The sequence below is a fragment of the Amphiura filiformis genome, chromosome 6 (genome assembly GCF_039555335.1).
Source record: "Amphiura filiformis chromosome 6, Afil_fr2py, whole genome shotgun sequence".
In the NCBI taxonomy this organism is placed as follows: domain Eukaryota; kingdom Metazoa; phylum Echinodermata; class Ophiuroidea; order Amphilepidida; family Amphiuridae; genus Amphiura; species Amphiura filiformis.
Window position 1 is genome coordinate 53028273 of NC_092633.1, and position 16736 is coordinate 53045008.

The 16736-nt window shown below is 35.3% G+C and overlaps 1 protein-coding gene across 1 annotated transcript in view; it reads left to right on the plus strand.

Annotated features, from left to right (window-relative positions):
• LOC140155604 (dynein axonemal heavy chain 2-like) overlaps positions 1–16736 on the plus strand; it is a 106859-nt gene that overhangs the window by 9993 nt on the left and 80130 nt on the right. The window contains 10 exon segments of the mRNA XM_072178517.1: positions 4082–4228; positions 4807–4963; positions 6017–6256; positions 6791–6961; positions 7886–8014; positions 8656–8771; positions 9415–9510; positions 9899–10099; positions 15074–15230; positions 15886–16060. Coding sequence (XP_072034618.1) covers positions 4082–4228; positions 4807–4963; positions 6017–6256; positions 6791–6961; positions 7886–8014; positions 8656–8771; positions 9415–9510; positions 9899–10099; positions 15074–15230; positions 15886–16060 — 1589 coding nt within the window.

The following is a 16736-nucleotide window of genomic DNA, read 5'->3' on the forward strand; positions in this document are numbered from 1 at the left end:
GTGTACTTATTAATTTAACAGTGGTGATCCTGAATATGGGCATAACAAGAATTGGTAAAGTATCTGAACTACAAGAGAGTTATGTGTGCTAGTGTTATATCCAATAGATTATTGCTTATTTGTGATGTGATCAAGCAAATTGAGTCATTTGTGCCATAATGCTGATTTCAGTTCTTCCATTTGAAGGTGTGCAGGTGATCCACCTGATGTTTTATACCTTGCATGGAAGCCTGTCACCCAAACATTCTCATTCCAAAATTTTGTTGAGGTTAAGGGATCGAAAATGAGCGTTTATTATGCTTCGACAGTTTTTTTGTGGGACATGAGAGCACCTCGGACCTATCGAATTGCATTCTGAATACGAAGCATGTCTTTCTGATATCAAATAATTTTCATTTTTGAAAATCACAATATAATACAAATTTTATGACAAATTATAAAATTTGATATTTTTCAAATTTTTGATATATAACAGTCCTCAGTAAATTATATAAATCTAATGATATATTCTTAAAGTGTATGTAGCAGGAGGAGAAGTGACGGTCAATTGAAAATTTTGACCTTTCATATTGAAGATATGGATTTTTTCCCAAAAAGACCTAATTTTTTTTTGGTGTTTTGGGAAAAAAATCCATATCTTCAATACTAAAGGTCACAATTTTCAATTGATCGTCGGCTTTTCATCCCACCTACATACACTTTAAGTATAAATCATCAGATTTATAAAGTTTACTTCAAGTACTGTTAAATATCAAAAATATCAATTTTTAATGATTTGCCATAAAATCTGTATTAAATTGCGAATTTCAAAAAATCAAAATTATTTGATATCAGAATGACATTCTTCGTATTCAGCATGCAATTCGATATGTCTGATGTGCTCTGATGTCCCAAAATAAATACTGTCCAAACGTTCATACCCCAGCCCTTAATTGCACCAGCAATTTGGATATTAGAAGTGACAATATGTACTGTTGGCTTCTTCTGATGGTAAAATATCAATTTGGATGGTGTAAAAGGGTTGGGGGAAGAGGTGAGGCTGTCTATCAGGTAACCTACCTTCAATATACTTGTGCTTATTTACCTGGAGTGGGTTATGCTGAAAATGCTATCAAAATTGGATGTAGGTTTGTTTGGCTGAAAATGTTTTAATGTTTCATTCAGTAATGAATTAACCCGCTGAGAACTACCACCTTTCTTAAAGTGCCTCAGATTGGTTAATTACAAGATATAATCATCTGAGTAACCAATCAAAATATAGCTTTTAGAGCTCTCAGCAAGCTCAATCTCCTTCAGCCCTGCTGACTATTCTTATCATATCTCTGATTGGCTCAATATATGATACAACCCTCTTTGTAATCAATTAAAATAGTTCATAGAGTCTGATCATTTAGCTGGCAGTGCCCAAAACACTGTTACACTTTTCAGCTGCCTTTCTGAACATTGCAGCAGCAAATGACTCATTTAGCTTGATCACCTCACATGTTCATACCATGAATAGTGACCCCACCATGCATACATGTGTACATATGTATAATAGCAGGTGTCTTTTATTTGGATTTGATTTAATACCATTGTACCTAGCCATGAGCTGTCATATATATAACAGCACCCATACCAACTAACCAAACAGTATTTTTTATTTTCAGTTCCTTGTATTTCCATCTGTCCAGATACTGTTACAGTAATGAAAAGAATAAATTCAACATTTGTTGTTTGTTATGTATATTTTGTGTAATTGTACTTATTGTATGTCTCAAAGCTTGTGAAGATTTTAAAATCCTATGCAGTTTTTTCCCCCTTCCCCCGTCCACCGACTCAAACTGCTCAAACTGAGTCAAAATCTTATATTATATACATAATGAAATATTTTCACTAATTTTTATATTGTTAAGGGATCTAAAATGAGCGTTTATTGTGTTTCGACAGTATTTTTTGTGGGACATGAGAACACCTCGGACCTATCGAATTGCATTCTGAATACGAAGCATGTCTTTCTGATATCAAATAATTTTCATTTTTTGAAAATCACAATATAATACAAATTTTATGACAAATTATAAAAATTTGATATTTTTCAAATTTTTGATATATAACAGTCCTCGATGTAAATTATATAAATCTAATGACATATTCTTAAAGTGTATGTAGCAGGAGGAAAAGCCGACGGTCAATTGAAAATTTTGACCTTTCATATTGAAGATATGGATTTTTTCCCCAAAAGACCTAATTTTTTTTGGTGTTTTGGGAAAAAAAATCCATATCTTCAATATGTAAAGGTCAAAATTTTCAATTGATCGTCGGCTTTTCATCCCACCTACATACACTTTAAGTATAAATCATCAGAATTATAAAGTTTACTTCAAGTACTGTTAAATATCAAAAATATCAATTTTTAATGATTTGCCATAAAATGTGTATTAAATTGCGAATTTCAAAAAAATCAAACTTATTTGATATCAGAATGACATTCTTCGTATTCAGAATGCAATTCGATATGTCTGATGTGCTCTGATGTCCCAAAATAAATACTGTCCAAACGTTCATACCCCAGCCCTTAATCACACAATTCTTGCTTTTACCAATATTTTTGTAAAAACCAAACAAATTGTCAAAAACAAAAATTGACCAATTTTTCTGAAATAAATGTACATGGCAGCTTTGAGACATACAATTTTTTTGCCTTATATTTGTGTAATCATGCCATATGCAACTGTGAAACTAAGCCAGCAGAAAACCTTGATTTGCGATTCTTAAAGTATTATTATTTTGATTGATTGTTGATTGATTGATTGGTTTATCATTATACAAATATTAACTGTCTATGAGTGTGATGGTCCAAATATAATCACAAGGTGAAAGATGGATTATTCCATTCCACGAGCCGGAACGGCGAGTGGAATGGAACAATACATCTTTCAATTTAAGACAGTTAATATTTGTTTTTTATCACTCGTACATAAATTCTATTCTTGAAATACTATTTAAGGTAGGAAATACATTTTTTCATCAACATAACACCATTTTTTGCGGTGATATATTTTGCATTTTGGGGTCCACCCCATAACTAAATCAGCGAGTCTAAGAGTCAGCGCACGGCTTGGCGCAGGGCAGGCGCACTACAAAGCAGCACTATGATGGTAAAAACTATCACATGGAGAGGCTGATGGTAAAAATGATAAAATGGTAATTAACCACAATGAACAGAACTGTCTAGAATTTATGTATGAGTGATATGAAATATATTATTTGCTTATTGTGTGTAGGTTGTTCAGTTCAGATTTTAAACTGGCCTGTAAGTTGTATTGTGGCTAGAATGCATTCGAGTATGTTCCTGCCCAATGTGATCCTGTATGTACCTGTGATTGTCCAAGAGTTCCTGCCAAAAGATGGACAAATTTGAGCCCCTGCAATAAAATTAGCAAACATTTTTTATTGATATTAACACTACATCTTCATTGCATCTTCACCTTATCAAAACATCTCTTAATGAATGACAGAATGACACTCCCTCAGGGGGTCAACTCAAATTAAGGCAGTGTGTTCCTTGGAAGATATTTGAAAGCCTCTTTGAAATGTAATCATTGGGATGGTTTCAAGAGTTTGTGTAGTTTGTATTTTAGAATGACCATGCATGCCACCTGTGAATACAGAGTTGGTCTTCTTAGTGTTCCCCCACACCAAAACAAAAGCAGTCTTTCAGACTGCTCTGTGATACATAATAATTATTCAAAAGATGTTTTACGTTTGTACTTGTCAATATTAATGTAAGGGTAGGTGGAGGAATTTTGAAATGTGGAACTAAGGTAAAAAAAGATGTTTTTGTTCTTGAGTGTTTTGTGTGCTTTTTGAAGAACATGAAATGTGACTATTGGAAATTAAAAGAAAGGGATATTATATCAAACAAATGGATGCAATGAGTGTAAAAGTTGGCATCAACTAAATGTAAATTCCTGCTTTGCTTCTTTGTGCATAAATTATGATGGTGCCTCAGCTTTGTATCAATTGTTGGTATCTATTAATAACATACTTGATGATTTTCAACATACCTGTTTATGTTCATTGATTATTACTCATTTAGGTCTTTGCTCAAGATGTTTAATGAGATTCATTACTGGGAGAAACTCATGTTTGAGATTCCTCACTATGCAACAGAAGTGTATCAGAAGCGAGAAGAACTACGTAATCTCAGGGAAAACGTCCTGTTAGTGGTCAGAGACTACAATAGGTAAGTATCATCTTCCTCTGAAACATTATTTCATTGCCAGAATCAAAAATATATTATGACTCTATATCATAAAAAGTGAAATTTTGATATGGTTATACCGTCTGCACATACTGTTGCACAACCATGCTACCTGTATATATTTAATGGTTGAAAATAAATGGTCATAAACACACACACAATGTATGTTGTGATTTCCACTTTCTCAAAGAGAATCAATGCTACTCTTGTCATGTTACAGAGGATGCTTCATTGAGCCATCTTACTGTAACCCTAATCTAACTGTAACCTTAAAACTCTAAATGCAGGGAGTGTAAGGTACATGATAACTTTTGCTCTTTGTTTGACCTCACCTGGGGTGTTTGAGAGTGTCACTGTTAGAGTAAGAGTTAGAGAATTATGCCAAACAAAACTTTAAATGGAATGTGATATTTATTTTTTATGGCTCTCTACAAAACACTAAGTATCGCTGTTGTGGGTGAATAACAGAATTAGGTATACTATTAAGTTCAGTGCTTATTCCAAATTGTTCAAGTAATTAAATAAATACTAATCATGTCCTATTTGCTTACACACCATAGAATAATAGCAGCTTTGTCACTGGAGGAGAGAGGTCTGTTTAGAGAACGTATAAGACAACTGGACAAGAAGATTCACCCTGGACTGACCAAACTGACCTGGGCTTCCAAAGGGATATCAGACTTCTTCATTGGAGAATGCAGACTGCATTCAAGCAAGGTACAGTGCACATTTTTGTCTACACATTCATTTTTCGATCAACTAAAATGAGTAATTTGTTGCGGCAATAGATTTTGAATCATGGCCTGAGAAGCATTCAATGTTTTGTCTGTTTCATATCGTCAGCCTGCTATGCTAATTGCCTTAGTCATTTTTACATGTTTATCATTTGCAATTTAATTACTCTGAAAATCAAAATTGCAAATGAGAAACATGTAAAAATGACTTAGGCAATTAGCATAGCAGGCTGACGATATGTGATACGATCAAGCAGAATTAGATGGAACTTGATTTTGAGATACAGCCAAACAAAGGAAATATTTCCTTTGTTTCCTGTTGTTTTGGAAACTCTTTAATTGCTCTTTGCTTTGGGACTGTTTTTTTTTTCAATTTCAACTGGGTTTTCAGCAAAATCCAATTTTGTTTATGCTTTTCATTATCCTATAAGAAACTGAAAATTTAATATTTTCGAGTTCCAACTGATTTTGCTTGATCGCATCACATATTCAGCAATGTGAAATAATTTTGACCTCCAATCAAGCAAATTGATGACAATGTTATGAAGATTCAATAGCTTGATCAATTCACGTATTCGAAAAAAGAGTAAAACATGTGATAAGAATTGTTGTATGTGACTACCACTAGTTTGTCTAAAAATGAACCACAAACCACTCTCTATTATTAACAAACACTTGTTTTTATTTTTCAAACCTTAAATCACACCAGCTGAATATTTGATCAAATATGAACTATATTATTACTGAAATGTAGAAACATTCCAAAATTGTAACACGTTTAGAGCATCTTTTGAATATTGGTCACAACCCCAACTATAATTCTAACACTAATCTCTTATCTGTCTATAATCTTTATCCTAAAGATAACTCTAAACATAAACCTTAACCCCAATCCTTCCCTAAATCCTAGCCTTAATCCTAACCTTAACTCTAACCCTTAAACCTAACATTAATCCTAAAACCTAACCTTAACCCTAATCCATAACTGAAAAGGAGTTATTCTCAAATCATGCATTTTGTAATTTCTCATTATCAGGTGCAATCAATAGTAGATGATTACAAAATAGCCAATCTGACAATCTCTCGTGACTGCAAGCGTATCAGCGAGACCCTGCTGGTGAAGATTGATGGGAAGAAGGTCTATGAAGACCTGGAGTTTGAAGAGGATCAGCAGAGGCATCGTAACAATGCTCAAAAACATCTGCAGATCATCCATGAAGAGATAGTCAACATTATGAAGAGGACTTATGAAGTATTCAGAACAGATGGCCAAGAGGTATGGATATAATGTCAAAGACCAAAATTCACCATTATATAATTACCAAACTCTGTCTTTTTCCATTTTACAAATAAGACCCTCAAATTTGCATCATAGGTTTCTGAAATTTGTTAACTCGACTGGAATGGACACATTTTGTAAGGTTAAGATATTATAAAATTCTAGTGTTTAAGCCTCCACTTTTCCTTGTTATTTACCTGTACAGCGATGTGAGGATTGGCACATTTATCTCTTATTTATGCCATTTTCTACTATGGGCAACTTACCAGGAGTTAGGGGGTTAAATGACCGCTTATATGTCAAATCCACCAGCTGCCTAATTATGAAGCTACCTTAGCCAAGTGATTAATATGCAGGTCTTACAAACCTGATGTCCTGGGTTCAATTCCAGGGTGTGTTCACTTTTTTCTATTTCCTCCATGGAAATATGTTACAATGATAAAACTATAATAATTGTAACCTTATAAAATTGATTAATTTTGCTTGTTAGCGCCTCTTGTTTACAAAATGTTTGCTTTGATATTTGATCAGGTTCAGAACCACTGGCATCGGTACACAGAAAAGATGGATCGTATGGTAGAAGAAGCTTTCCGACTCAATGTGAAGTGGTCATTACAGGAGTTGTCTCGTGCAATCAATGGAGATGGCAAGACTATGCCCAATCCGCTATTTAGGGTGAAAGTCATGTTAGAAGGAGACAAGGTAGGGACAGAGGTGGATAAAAAAGGACAAACAAATAATGAAATGTACTCCAGGTCCCATGAAATTACAAAACTGCTTTACTTTGTATATTTCATGGTTTATTCATATCCTAAACCAGCAGCTCTCATGAACTTTAAGTACATCATTTGAGGTTCTTGGACCTTCTAAAGTATAGTGCATCTATAGTCCCTAATAATGTTATTTACTTTTAAAAAAGAAGCGTAATGAGTGTGCTACAAACATGAGTAAACCCACTAGCCTTAGCACACTTTACAAGAATTTGCTGAATACTGTGGCCCAAGTCACACCATATAAACCATTTGGCAACAATCTGTGACTTGCAGCTAAGAAGTGCATGCCCTATACCGTGAACATTCGCCTAATGGCACACCTGGGCTCCTTTGCCTTGGGGTAAATTTCATGTACAAATAGAGAGCTCCCTCCTCTAAAAATCCCAAGAAGAATAAAGGGTATGTGCCCTTATTTGCTGGGGAATTTTTTATAGGAGGGCACTTTAAGTTTGTTTCTAAATTCCATTTTTGTCAAGGGAGCCCATAGCACCATTAGGCGAATGTTTGCGGTATATATACAATAAACCATTGCAGCCAGAATCGGCTCTCTTAGTTCTTGTATGGGTAATCGAGACTATAAACAAGTAGTTCCTTGTCTAGGGAATTTCAATTTTCTCAATTATTTCACGAGAATAAACATGGGCACCAGGCTTGGACTTGCATCGCCAAACACAAATGCACCAGATTCTAACATCTTACTGATTGAGCTAACTAATCACTGCCATCATCCTAAAGATAAAACATATTCAATAATCTCGAGCAAAGATGGAAGTGATACACTGCCAATGTTTACAGTATTTCAGTATTAGTACATGTTTCATACAAGTTTGCTTGATCATTTTCATCCATATAGCATGAGTTTTCACCAACTCTGAAGAAGCTTGCAACAATAGTGATGAATACTAGCACTCATCTGACTGCAGCCATCTCAGTATTCCAGAGACTACCAGATCTGCTCACAAGAAAACGATCCAACAAAGAGGTATGTTTATTCTTTAAATTTGTGCTCGCACATATTCCTTTAAAGGTGTTGGTTTTAAGCATGGGCATCGCCAGTGATTTCCATATCGCTTTTCCATAGCAACTTGAGCACAGAATACTTGACCTTCTAAAAGCGCTCAATTGAAATGAAATTACTTACGGTAGGACATAAAAGTATGCTTTACACAAATTTTATTTCAGATTCTAACAAATTTACTTATATATACAGTCAAATAAGTTAAGTTTTGCTCCAAAACATGCAATCCCACCATATGTATGTAAGTCGCCATGTTGAATTTGTCACTTTCGGGGTCGCGCAATACATTACTGGGAGATAATTTCAGTCGCCATATTGAATGCTATACATCGTAGGCACATCGTTGAAAGCTTAAAAAATATTGCAACGCAATTTTGAAAATTATATCCCGATATCATTGTATGGTGCGATATCACCCATGGCTAGTTGGTTCTACATGGATTCAGCAGGAATATGATATTCCTGAAAAATACCACAAGACAGCACTTGGCCTATATCGTGTTTTTTACCTGAACTCTTCATCATGTTCTCTTGTAAGAATATGTTATGAATTGACTACAAGCTTATTGATTATCATTTGTGTTGTATTTTTTTATATTTCACAGCCAATTCATGTTGTTATCGACAAAGATGAAGAAACCAAAAAGATTCAGAAAAGTATAGAGGCAGGAATGCAACATAATGCACAGCACCTTGTCAACTATCTCAGCACATGGGACAAGTATGTGGCACATAATGGGAAGTTTATAGTCAAATGCAGTAAACCTTTGACGAGCGCGTATTTTAAGTATACATCGCGTATTTACTGCGCTGGACGCACTTGTCTCTGATTGGCTGCTGAGGCAATCTGTTGTTGCCAAGTGGAAATTTATGAATGAACTTTGCGCCGTACGCGTTGTTTAGCTCCGCATTTGCAACATCACGGTAGTCGCGCTCGTCAAAGGTTTGCTACATTTGATTATAATAGGAATTTAGGTTGATAACTAGGAATGAGCTGGTAACTGTAGTTGATAGATTAGATTGTCTTAAATTGGATCACATTTTTGGTCATTCCAGAATTATTTACCCCTCCTGATGACATTGGAATTCCCTACATTTCCCCCTGCAATACTTCATGGGAATTCCCAACATAATGGACCTATATAGTTCTTGATAGGTTGTGGGTATCTGTATACAGGTAATATGTGTTTTGATCTTGGATCCGTAGCTGTTTCCTTTTGAACCATCCATAATTTAAGAGGTGATAAGAAAAATAGATTAGGTTTGTCCCATGGAGTCAGGTTGTATTTGTTGTAGAGGGCACAAATCCTACCAACAGATTGTACAGATATTAACAGATATTCTTGTTAAATATTTTCCTGTAGCTATCGTGAGATTTGGGAGATCAACAAGGATGCATTTATCCGTCGTTATCAACGTTTAAATCCTCCTGTGTCGTCTTTTGATGCTGACATTGCAAGGTAAGTGAATGAACCGAACTATACATTAGTGTGTGTTCAACAGGGTGCACAATGCAGTGCCAAGTATTGTGTAATTAATGAATAAATGCACATTTCCTACTCAATTGGAACTTCAAAGTTTGCTATGAAATGTAGATGAGAAGAATGATTCAACATAGTCACTTTGGAATTGTGTTTTTCGCTAGTCTAAACAGTTGGTCAAATTATTTGCATCTTTCATTTTGTCTACTGTGAAGACTGTCAATTTCCACTGATTGAAATCTATAATAATCTTCTGTAGAAATTGATTTTTTTTTGGGTCAATTTCGAATTGCAACTTATTCATAATATAAACAGGGTCCAAGTCACCATATTGATGACCACCTTTTCCCATTGCTTTTACATACAGGTACACAGAAGTTGCCAATAATGTGCAGAAGGAAGAAACAGTACTCAATATCCAGTTTGTACTCTTGGATTGTTCTCCACTCAAATTTGCCCTTCTGAGTCATTGCAATGAGTGGCAGAATAAGTTTACTACTCTCTTGGCTGAGATGGCAGGACAACAACTCAGAGATCTACACAAATTCCTGAAAGACAATCAAGAGAAGTAAGTTGACACGATGGAATAAATATAAGAATAGCATTCCATTCAGCACAAGCAGGCACATGATGTTTCCTTTCTTTTCCACATGTACGTGTGTTGGGACATGCATGTTGGGGACACATACATCAGAGATGACAACTCTCTCAATTTTGACGGGAGACTCTGATTTCGGTGGGATGAGCAATGGCCAATTCTCTTTAAATTGTAAATCTTGTGCAAAAAGTTACTATTTTCGCCTGTTTTGTCATACGGTTGTTAATTCAATGAACTATGACTTTGCTAAAGAGCGCTTACAAATTGATATGTAGTTACAAAATCAGGATCACCAAATAAATTATTTTATTTGCAGCTACTACAGCGATGTTTCTCCATGAGTCAGTTAGCGAAATGATGGATATGATGCTCCAAAGTCAAAATTGTAGGCATAGATCTAAAGTAGGCCTACCAACCAATCTACACCAGCTTACCAAAAATTTGTTAACTTTGAAATTACATTTTGGAATTAGAACATTATTTTACATATTTTACATATCATAATGTTTGCAGGTGTTATAACCAGTACAAATATTTTCTGCAACACTGCATGTGAAAAATAGATCATAAACCAAGCGAATTTTAAATTTAATTTTAGAAATGGTAAGCCTAAAAGTACCAGCAAGTCTACACCAGCTTATCACATGTCTCAAACTTCATTAACTTTGAAATTACATTTTGGAATTAGAACATTATTTTACATATCGTAATGTTTGCAGGTGTTTGAAACAGCACAAATATTTTCTGCAATACTGCATGTGAAAAGTAGATCATAAACCAAGCGAATATAGGGCGAGTGTGGCGTACCACATCTCGCCCAATAACAAAACCAGTTTGTAAAAAAGCAGGCTCAAACCCTTACTGCATGTGTTTCCTCATCCATTCTGATTAAGCCTGAGGAGCATCCATTTGCAAGGCAAACATTCGGAAGTGATAAAATGGCATCAACAAAAAAGAGATTTTCTCAGTTACTTTTGCACTTTGGTCATTGGTATAAGCAGAAAACACATTTTAAATTTGTCCCAAAAATCGCGCTCGCAGAAACCGGAAATCAACTTGATCGGTAATTGAAATTCATTTTAATGTCATTATATTTCATATTTGTGTCATTGATATTCGTTTAGTAATTTAAATTTGTCCGCTATGTTCCAGCATTTTTTTTTTTTTTTTTTTTAATTTATTTATTTTGTGTTCAAACAGGACAAAAGACAAAAAACTTGAGAAGAAAGAAAATAAAAGATAGAAAGAATAAGAGCAACACACACAACACAAATACAAAAACATCTCTTACAACATAATATAGGCCTAGTACAATATTGTGCATATTTTTAAATTCATTTAAATACTTTGTTTGTCCGTGGGTACACGAGAAAGACAATAATATATTATATTTACATATATTTACCATGTTTTTACATTACTTTCGTAGACAAAACCGTCCCATTTCATATGTAAGATGTTCATTTTATTTTTTCTCTGAAAACAAGATTTTCCTTCTTCAATTTGTTTACTTTAAATAAGTGGTGATGTATGGTTTCCCATATGAAAACCTGTTTCTAAAGTAATACCTTACTCAAAATAACATAGTTTAGCACTTTGAACCAAAATTATATTTTTGTAACATATATGTATTCGAATCTCTATCTTTCAATTTAACTATGTCTCTATCTCCTTCCAAAAAGAATTTATTTGATGACATTCCCAGAACATGTGATCAATTGTTTCTTTAATTTGACATAAATGACACTTTTCATTCTCTTTAAGATTAACTAGCATTAAATAACTATTACTTGGAATATTTTGATACATACATACATATACAATTTATACCGCGCATATTATCTAATTAAAGGTCAAAGCGCCTTTACAAACTACAGCCAAGGCTGGAATGAAAAAAAAAAAAAAATACATAAGGAAATAATTACAAATTACAATTACATAAAAGATGTGTTTTAAAAGTTTTTGAAAACAATAAGGAAACAGCTTCTGTGATGGAGAGAGGAAGCATGTTCCATAGCCGGGGCCTAATAACGGAAAAGGCTCTGTCACCTGTTGAACGATGGGTTTTGGGAATGTGGAGCCTAGTATGATCAACGGATGAACGGAGGTAATGATGTGAAATGCTTTGACTGTTGTATTTAAAAGTAATATCGGAGGAGATGTATGTTGGTAGTGAGCCATTCAAAGATTGATACATATACACAAGCAACTTAAAATTAACACATTGGCGGACAGGTAGCCAATGAAGCCACGCCAGGTAGGGAGATATGTGTTCACGTCTCTTAACACCGCAAATCAGTCGCACAGCTTTGTTTTGAATACGCTGAAGTTTGTCAAATTGCGCATTGGTGATGCCTGCAAGCAATGAATTTCCGTAGTCAAGGCGAGATAGAACAAGAGCCCTGATAATATGATGGCAAGTGTCCTCATCTAAATATTTCCTGATTCGCCAATGTTTCTTAGCTGGTAGTTAAGAGTGCGGCACAATCCCCCCACCTGGCTGGTCATTGACCCATCCGAATCCATGATAACACCCAGATTGTGGACGGAATTTGTAGGTTTAATCTCAGCAGTACCAACATTAAGGGTGAGATCAGGATGAGATCTTAAATTGTGAGGTGATCCAATGATCAGAAACTCAGTTTTCTCCATGTTTAATTTCAATTTGTTTGATGTCATCCAATTTTGAATATCTGTTATACACCTCTCAATACAAGTGAGTGAACTAAGACATTCTGCTTGGTTCCTGGGATCATACGATATATAGATTTGAGTGTCATCGGCATAGATATGGTACAATAAATTGTGACTGCGTAATATATTACCAAGGGGAAGAATGTATGTTGTAAATATCAGAGGCCCCATTATGGAACCCTGAGGCACTCCGCAGTCTAAAGGGATGTCACTAGAGCATTGGCCATCAATAGAGACCCGACTGTATCTATTTAACATGTATGACCGGAACCAAGCAAGAGGTGGACCTGTAACTCCAAGAGCTGTTTCTAGTCTGTGAAAAAGAGTGTTGTGATCGATCGTATCAAATGCTGCTGTGAGATCCAGCATAACTAAGAGCACCATTTTGTTGTCATCAAGCTCACGCAGGACATCACCATGAACTTTCAGCAGTGCTGTCTCTGTGCTATGCCCTTTGCGATAGGCAGACTGCATAGATTCATTCAGTCTATGGCAACTCAAATAGTCTTTAAACTTGGATGCCACAACACTCTCGATCACTTTGGCAATAAACGGTATATTGGAAACAGGCCTATAGTTCTTAAATATGTTTTGGTCCAGAGTAGGCTTCTTTAATATAGGAGTAATTAAGTAAATCAGGGAAATTACCAGATTCAAGAGACATATTTACAATGCGGGTTATTGTAGGCATAACAACAGGCAGATTTTGTTTCAGTAGCCATGTTGGTAGCTGATCAAGAGCACATGTTTTATTTGTGAGGCGTTTAATCACCGTTTCGATCTCATCCATAGAAATAGGCTCAAAAACGTGCAATCTATGAGTTGTTGTGTCTAAAAAGCTACTATCTAACTCAGTGGGAGCACCAACTTCCCCAACTCATCCTGGATTTTGTCAATTTTTTTCCTTGAAGAAAAATGCAAACTTGTTACACAATGCTTCGGTAGAATCATGAACAGGGAGGGGTTTGGTTGATCCATTGAGAAGATTGCTAATGGTACGAAAAAGATCTTTGGCATTCGCGTCCACCACCTTGGTCTTGAAGAAAGATGTTGATGAAGGATTTTATATTGAAAAAATCTAATTTTTACTTCATTGGTGATTTGAAAAGGTAATTAAGAGAGTTTTTCTTTTGTCCAAACCAATTTGAAGAAAACTTACTAGTTATCAAATGACTCGGTGATCAGCAACAGTGTTTGTAGTATGTTGAGAGATTTTTCATGTGCACTTGTTAGTAAGTTTCTAACTACATACAGCAATCCAATTTGGCACATTAAAGCCATATTATAACATTTGCTGAGGAAGATGCCCTCACTGAATTTTTAAAATTCCTTTTTTACACGATTAAATTGTACTTTATTAAACCAATATACCCTGCAAAAATCAAGACTCTAGGTGCTGCAGTTTTGTCAAATTCCGAGATTTTGAATAAAACGCCGGAACCGGCGCTTTATTATTACGATGGAATTATTAGTCGGAACACATACACGGTGTTCATAACACGCAGTACGTACACGGCATGCGGGACGATGATATACACAACAAAGGGTCGCACCACAACATGACCGAAGGAGTGGTACGTAGGGCCTATTGGCGACATGTGCGCTGGTAGTAAATTCCAATTTTCTTTGCTTCGCCGTAGTTGCTCGGCTCAAAAATAAAAGGGGGTATATCTGATAGTAAAAGCTAACATTTTATGGCAAAGAAATGCTAATCTATTTTGTATGATAATGTTATAATATGGCTTTAACACTTTACTGGTAGCCATGGCTTGGGGCTTCCCATCCCAGCCTTTTGATCACTGTCAGGTTCAGGTGTCTGGACATATACACCTGTAAATATGTGACATGATCAAGAGGAATCAGTCGGATCTCGCTAATATTGTTTTTGAGATATTGGCAAAAACAGTGTTCAAATTATTTTGTTTTATATTGTTTACAGCCATTGATAAATTGCTCATAACTTGGTAACCAGATGTCCGATTTTGATGGGGTTTACATCAAAATGTAGCATTTATAAACTGCCAGAAAATGATGTAAAAAACCTCTAATTGAAAATTGCTGACATGTGACTCAATCCCCTTTTGTCACATATATTGTGGTATGTTGTATGTAATTCTTGGTATCATAGATGGATTCTGGAATGATACAGGTGTGGAAGCCAGTTATGACTGTCTCTTCATGACCATATGGATGTTGGTAGGATTAGTGTATACCAACTATTTTTGGGTGTATTTTGTCTTCTTTGTATAGATTAAGCCATCCACCTCAGACATTAGATGAGTTAGGAGACAGTTTGTCACTTCTAGAACAGTTACAGAATGATCTGTCCAAGATTGAAGCCAGATTCCAACCACTTCATGACCAGTTTGCCATTCTGGAAAAGTATGATGTGCCTATACCACCTGAGGTAGGTCTGCTAATTTTCTAAGCTGCTAGATTAGCAGCAGTGGCCTTGGCTATTTTCCCAAAGGAACATGGGGTGGCAAAGGGGATTTGAGGAAGGGCATGAATTTGGTATGAGAAATCCACGTTTACCCAACTATGAGCCATATAAATGTATCTGTAGTGATTAATCTCTGTATTTTATTTAAATACAGTGGTTGCAAAAGATGAGAAGTCTCATATTCTAGTTGATGCCTATCATTTGTTATGCATTTAGCTTTCCTGAGTCTGGACTCTTTATTTAGTCTGACCTTGTTGGTACTACTTCAATTTATGTACAATTTCCAAAGATATTATACCCAAAGATTATCAACTCAAAATTGTCCCATACATAATGCTATGGTATATCCGCCATCTTGGTTTGTCCCTCATGGAAGGTAGTTGATGTAACTTTGGTATTTATCGGTAACAGCCTGAAATTGAATGATAATTTGCGTCTAAAAAGTTGACACAACATGTTACATGCAGAATGCAAACAAGCACAAAGTTTGTGGGGCGCATAGCAAAATAATGCGGAGGTACATTAAGTTGTCTCCATGAGTAATACCCAAACATGGCAGAGTCGGTACTCTTTGATTCTACCTCATTTGATATATTTGTGATCATTAACATACCTGCAGGTACGTGCGATGCTCGATGATTTGTCCAACGAGTGGTTGGCATTCCAGCAGTGTCTTATCGATAGCGATGTCATGCTCAAAAAGTACAAAGAAAAATTCAAGACAGGTTTAATTCACTCTTCAGAGGAATTCAAGAAAGCTGTACAAACACTTCTGGAGGATTTCACCACAAAAGGTAAGGATTACTAACAGATCAATTTGGCAAAGCTTTGCAATTGGAAAGGTTCGGAGGTCGTTATAGGTTGTGTCAAGTTTCTAGTACTTCAAAATGGTTTGAACATGCACATAAAAATTACTTTTCTTATTATTATCTAAATCATGTTGGTTTTAAAAAATACAATGAAAACTTTGACAGGGATGGATGGGTACTCATTCTGGGACACAATGTATTCCTACAATATACATCTTTCTCCACTTTATGTGGTTGTCTCTTTTTTCAATTTAATTGCCATATGTGGACAAAGCAACATTCAAAGATAACAATAGTTATGCATTCACCTTCAAATTAAGCAGATATAACTAACAGACGTCAGCTTATCATTTGTATATTTCATCATGGAGTGAGATTATTTAAATACATTAGTCATTTAAAACATCGGCTGCCATTTCTTACAATGTCACTTGTATAGTTTGCTACATTACTACATCATTCTTGAATTAAAGTTTTAACTTCAACACTACACTAGATGTTTTGATATCTTGTCTCACCTGGAATATCCCACTAGTAGACAAGATATCATCAGCAGCATCACCATCTGCTGAAGACGCTTGTCGGACTCAGTGAAAACGCTCCAGGTGATATCATCAAAATAGTGTAGTGTTGAAGTTAAAACTTTAATTCATTTTATCTA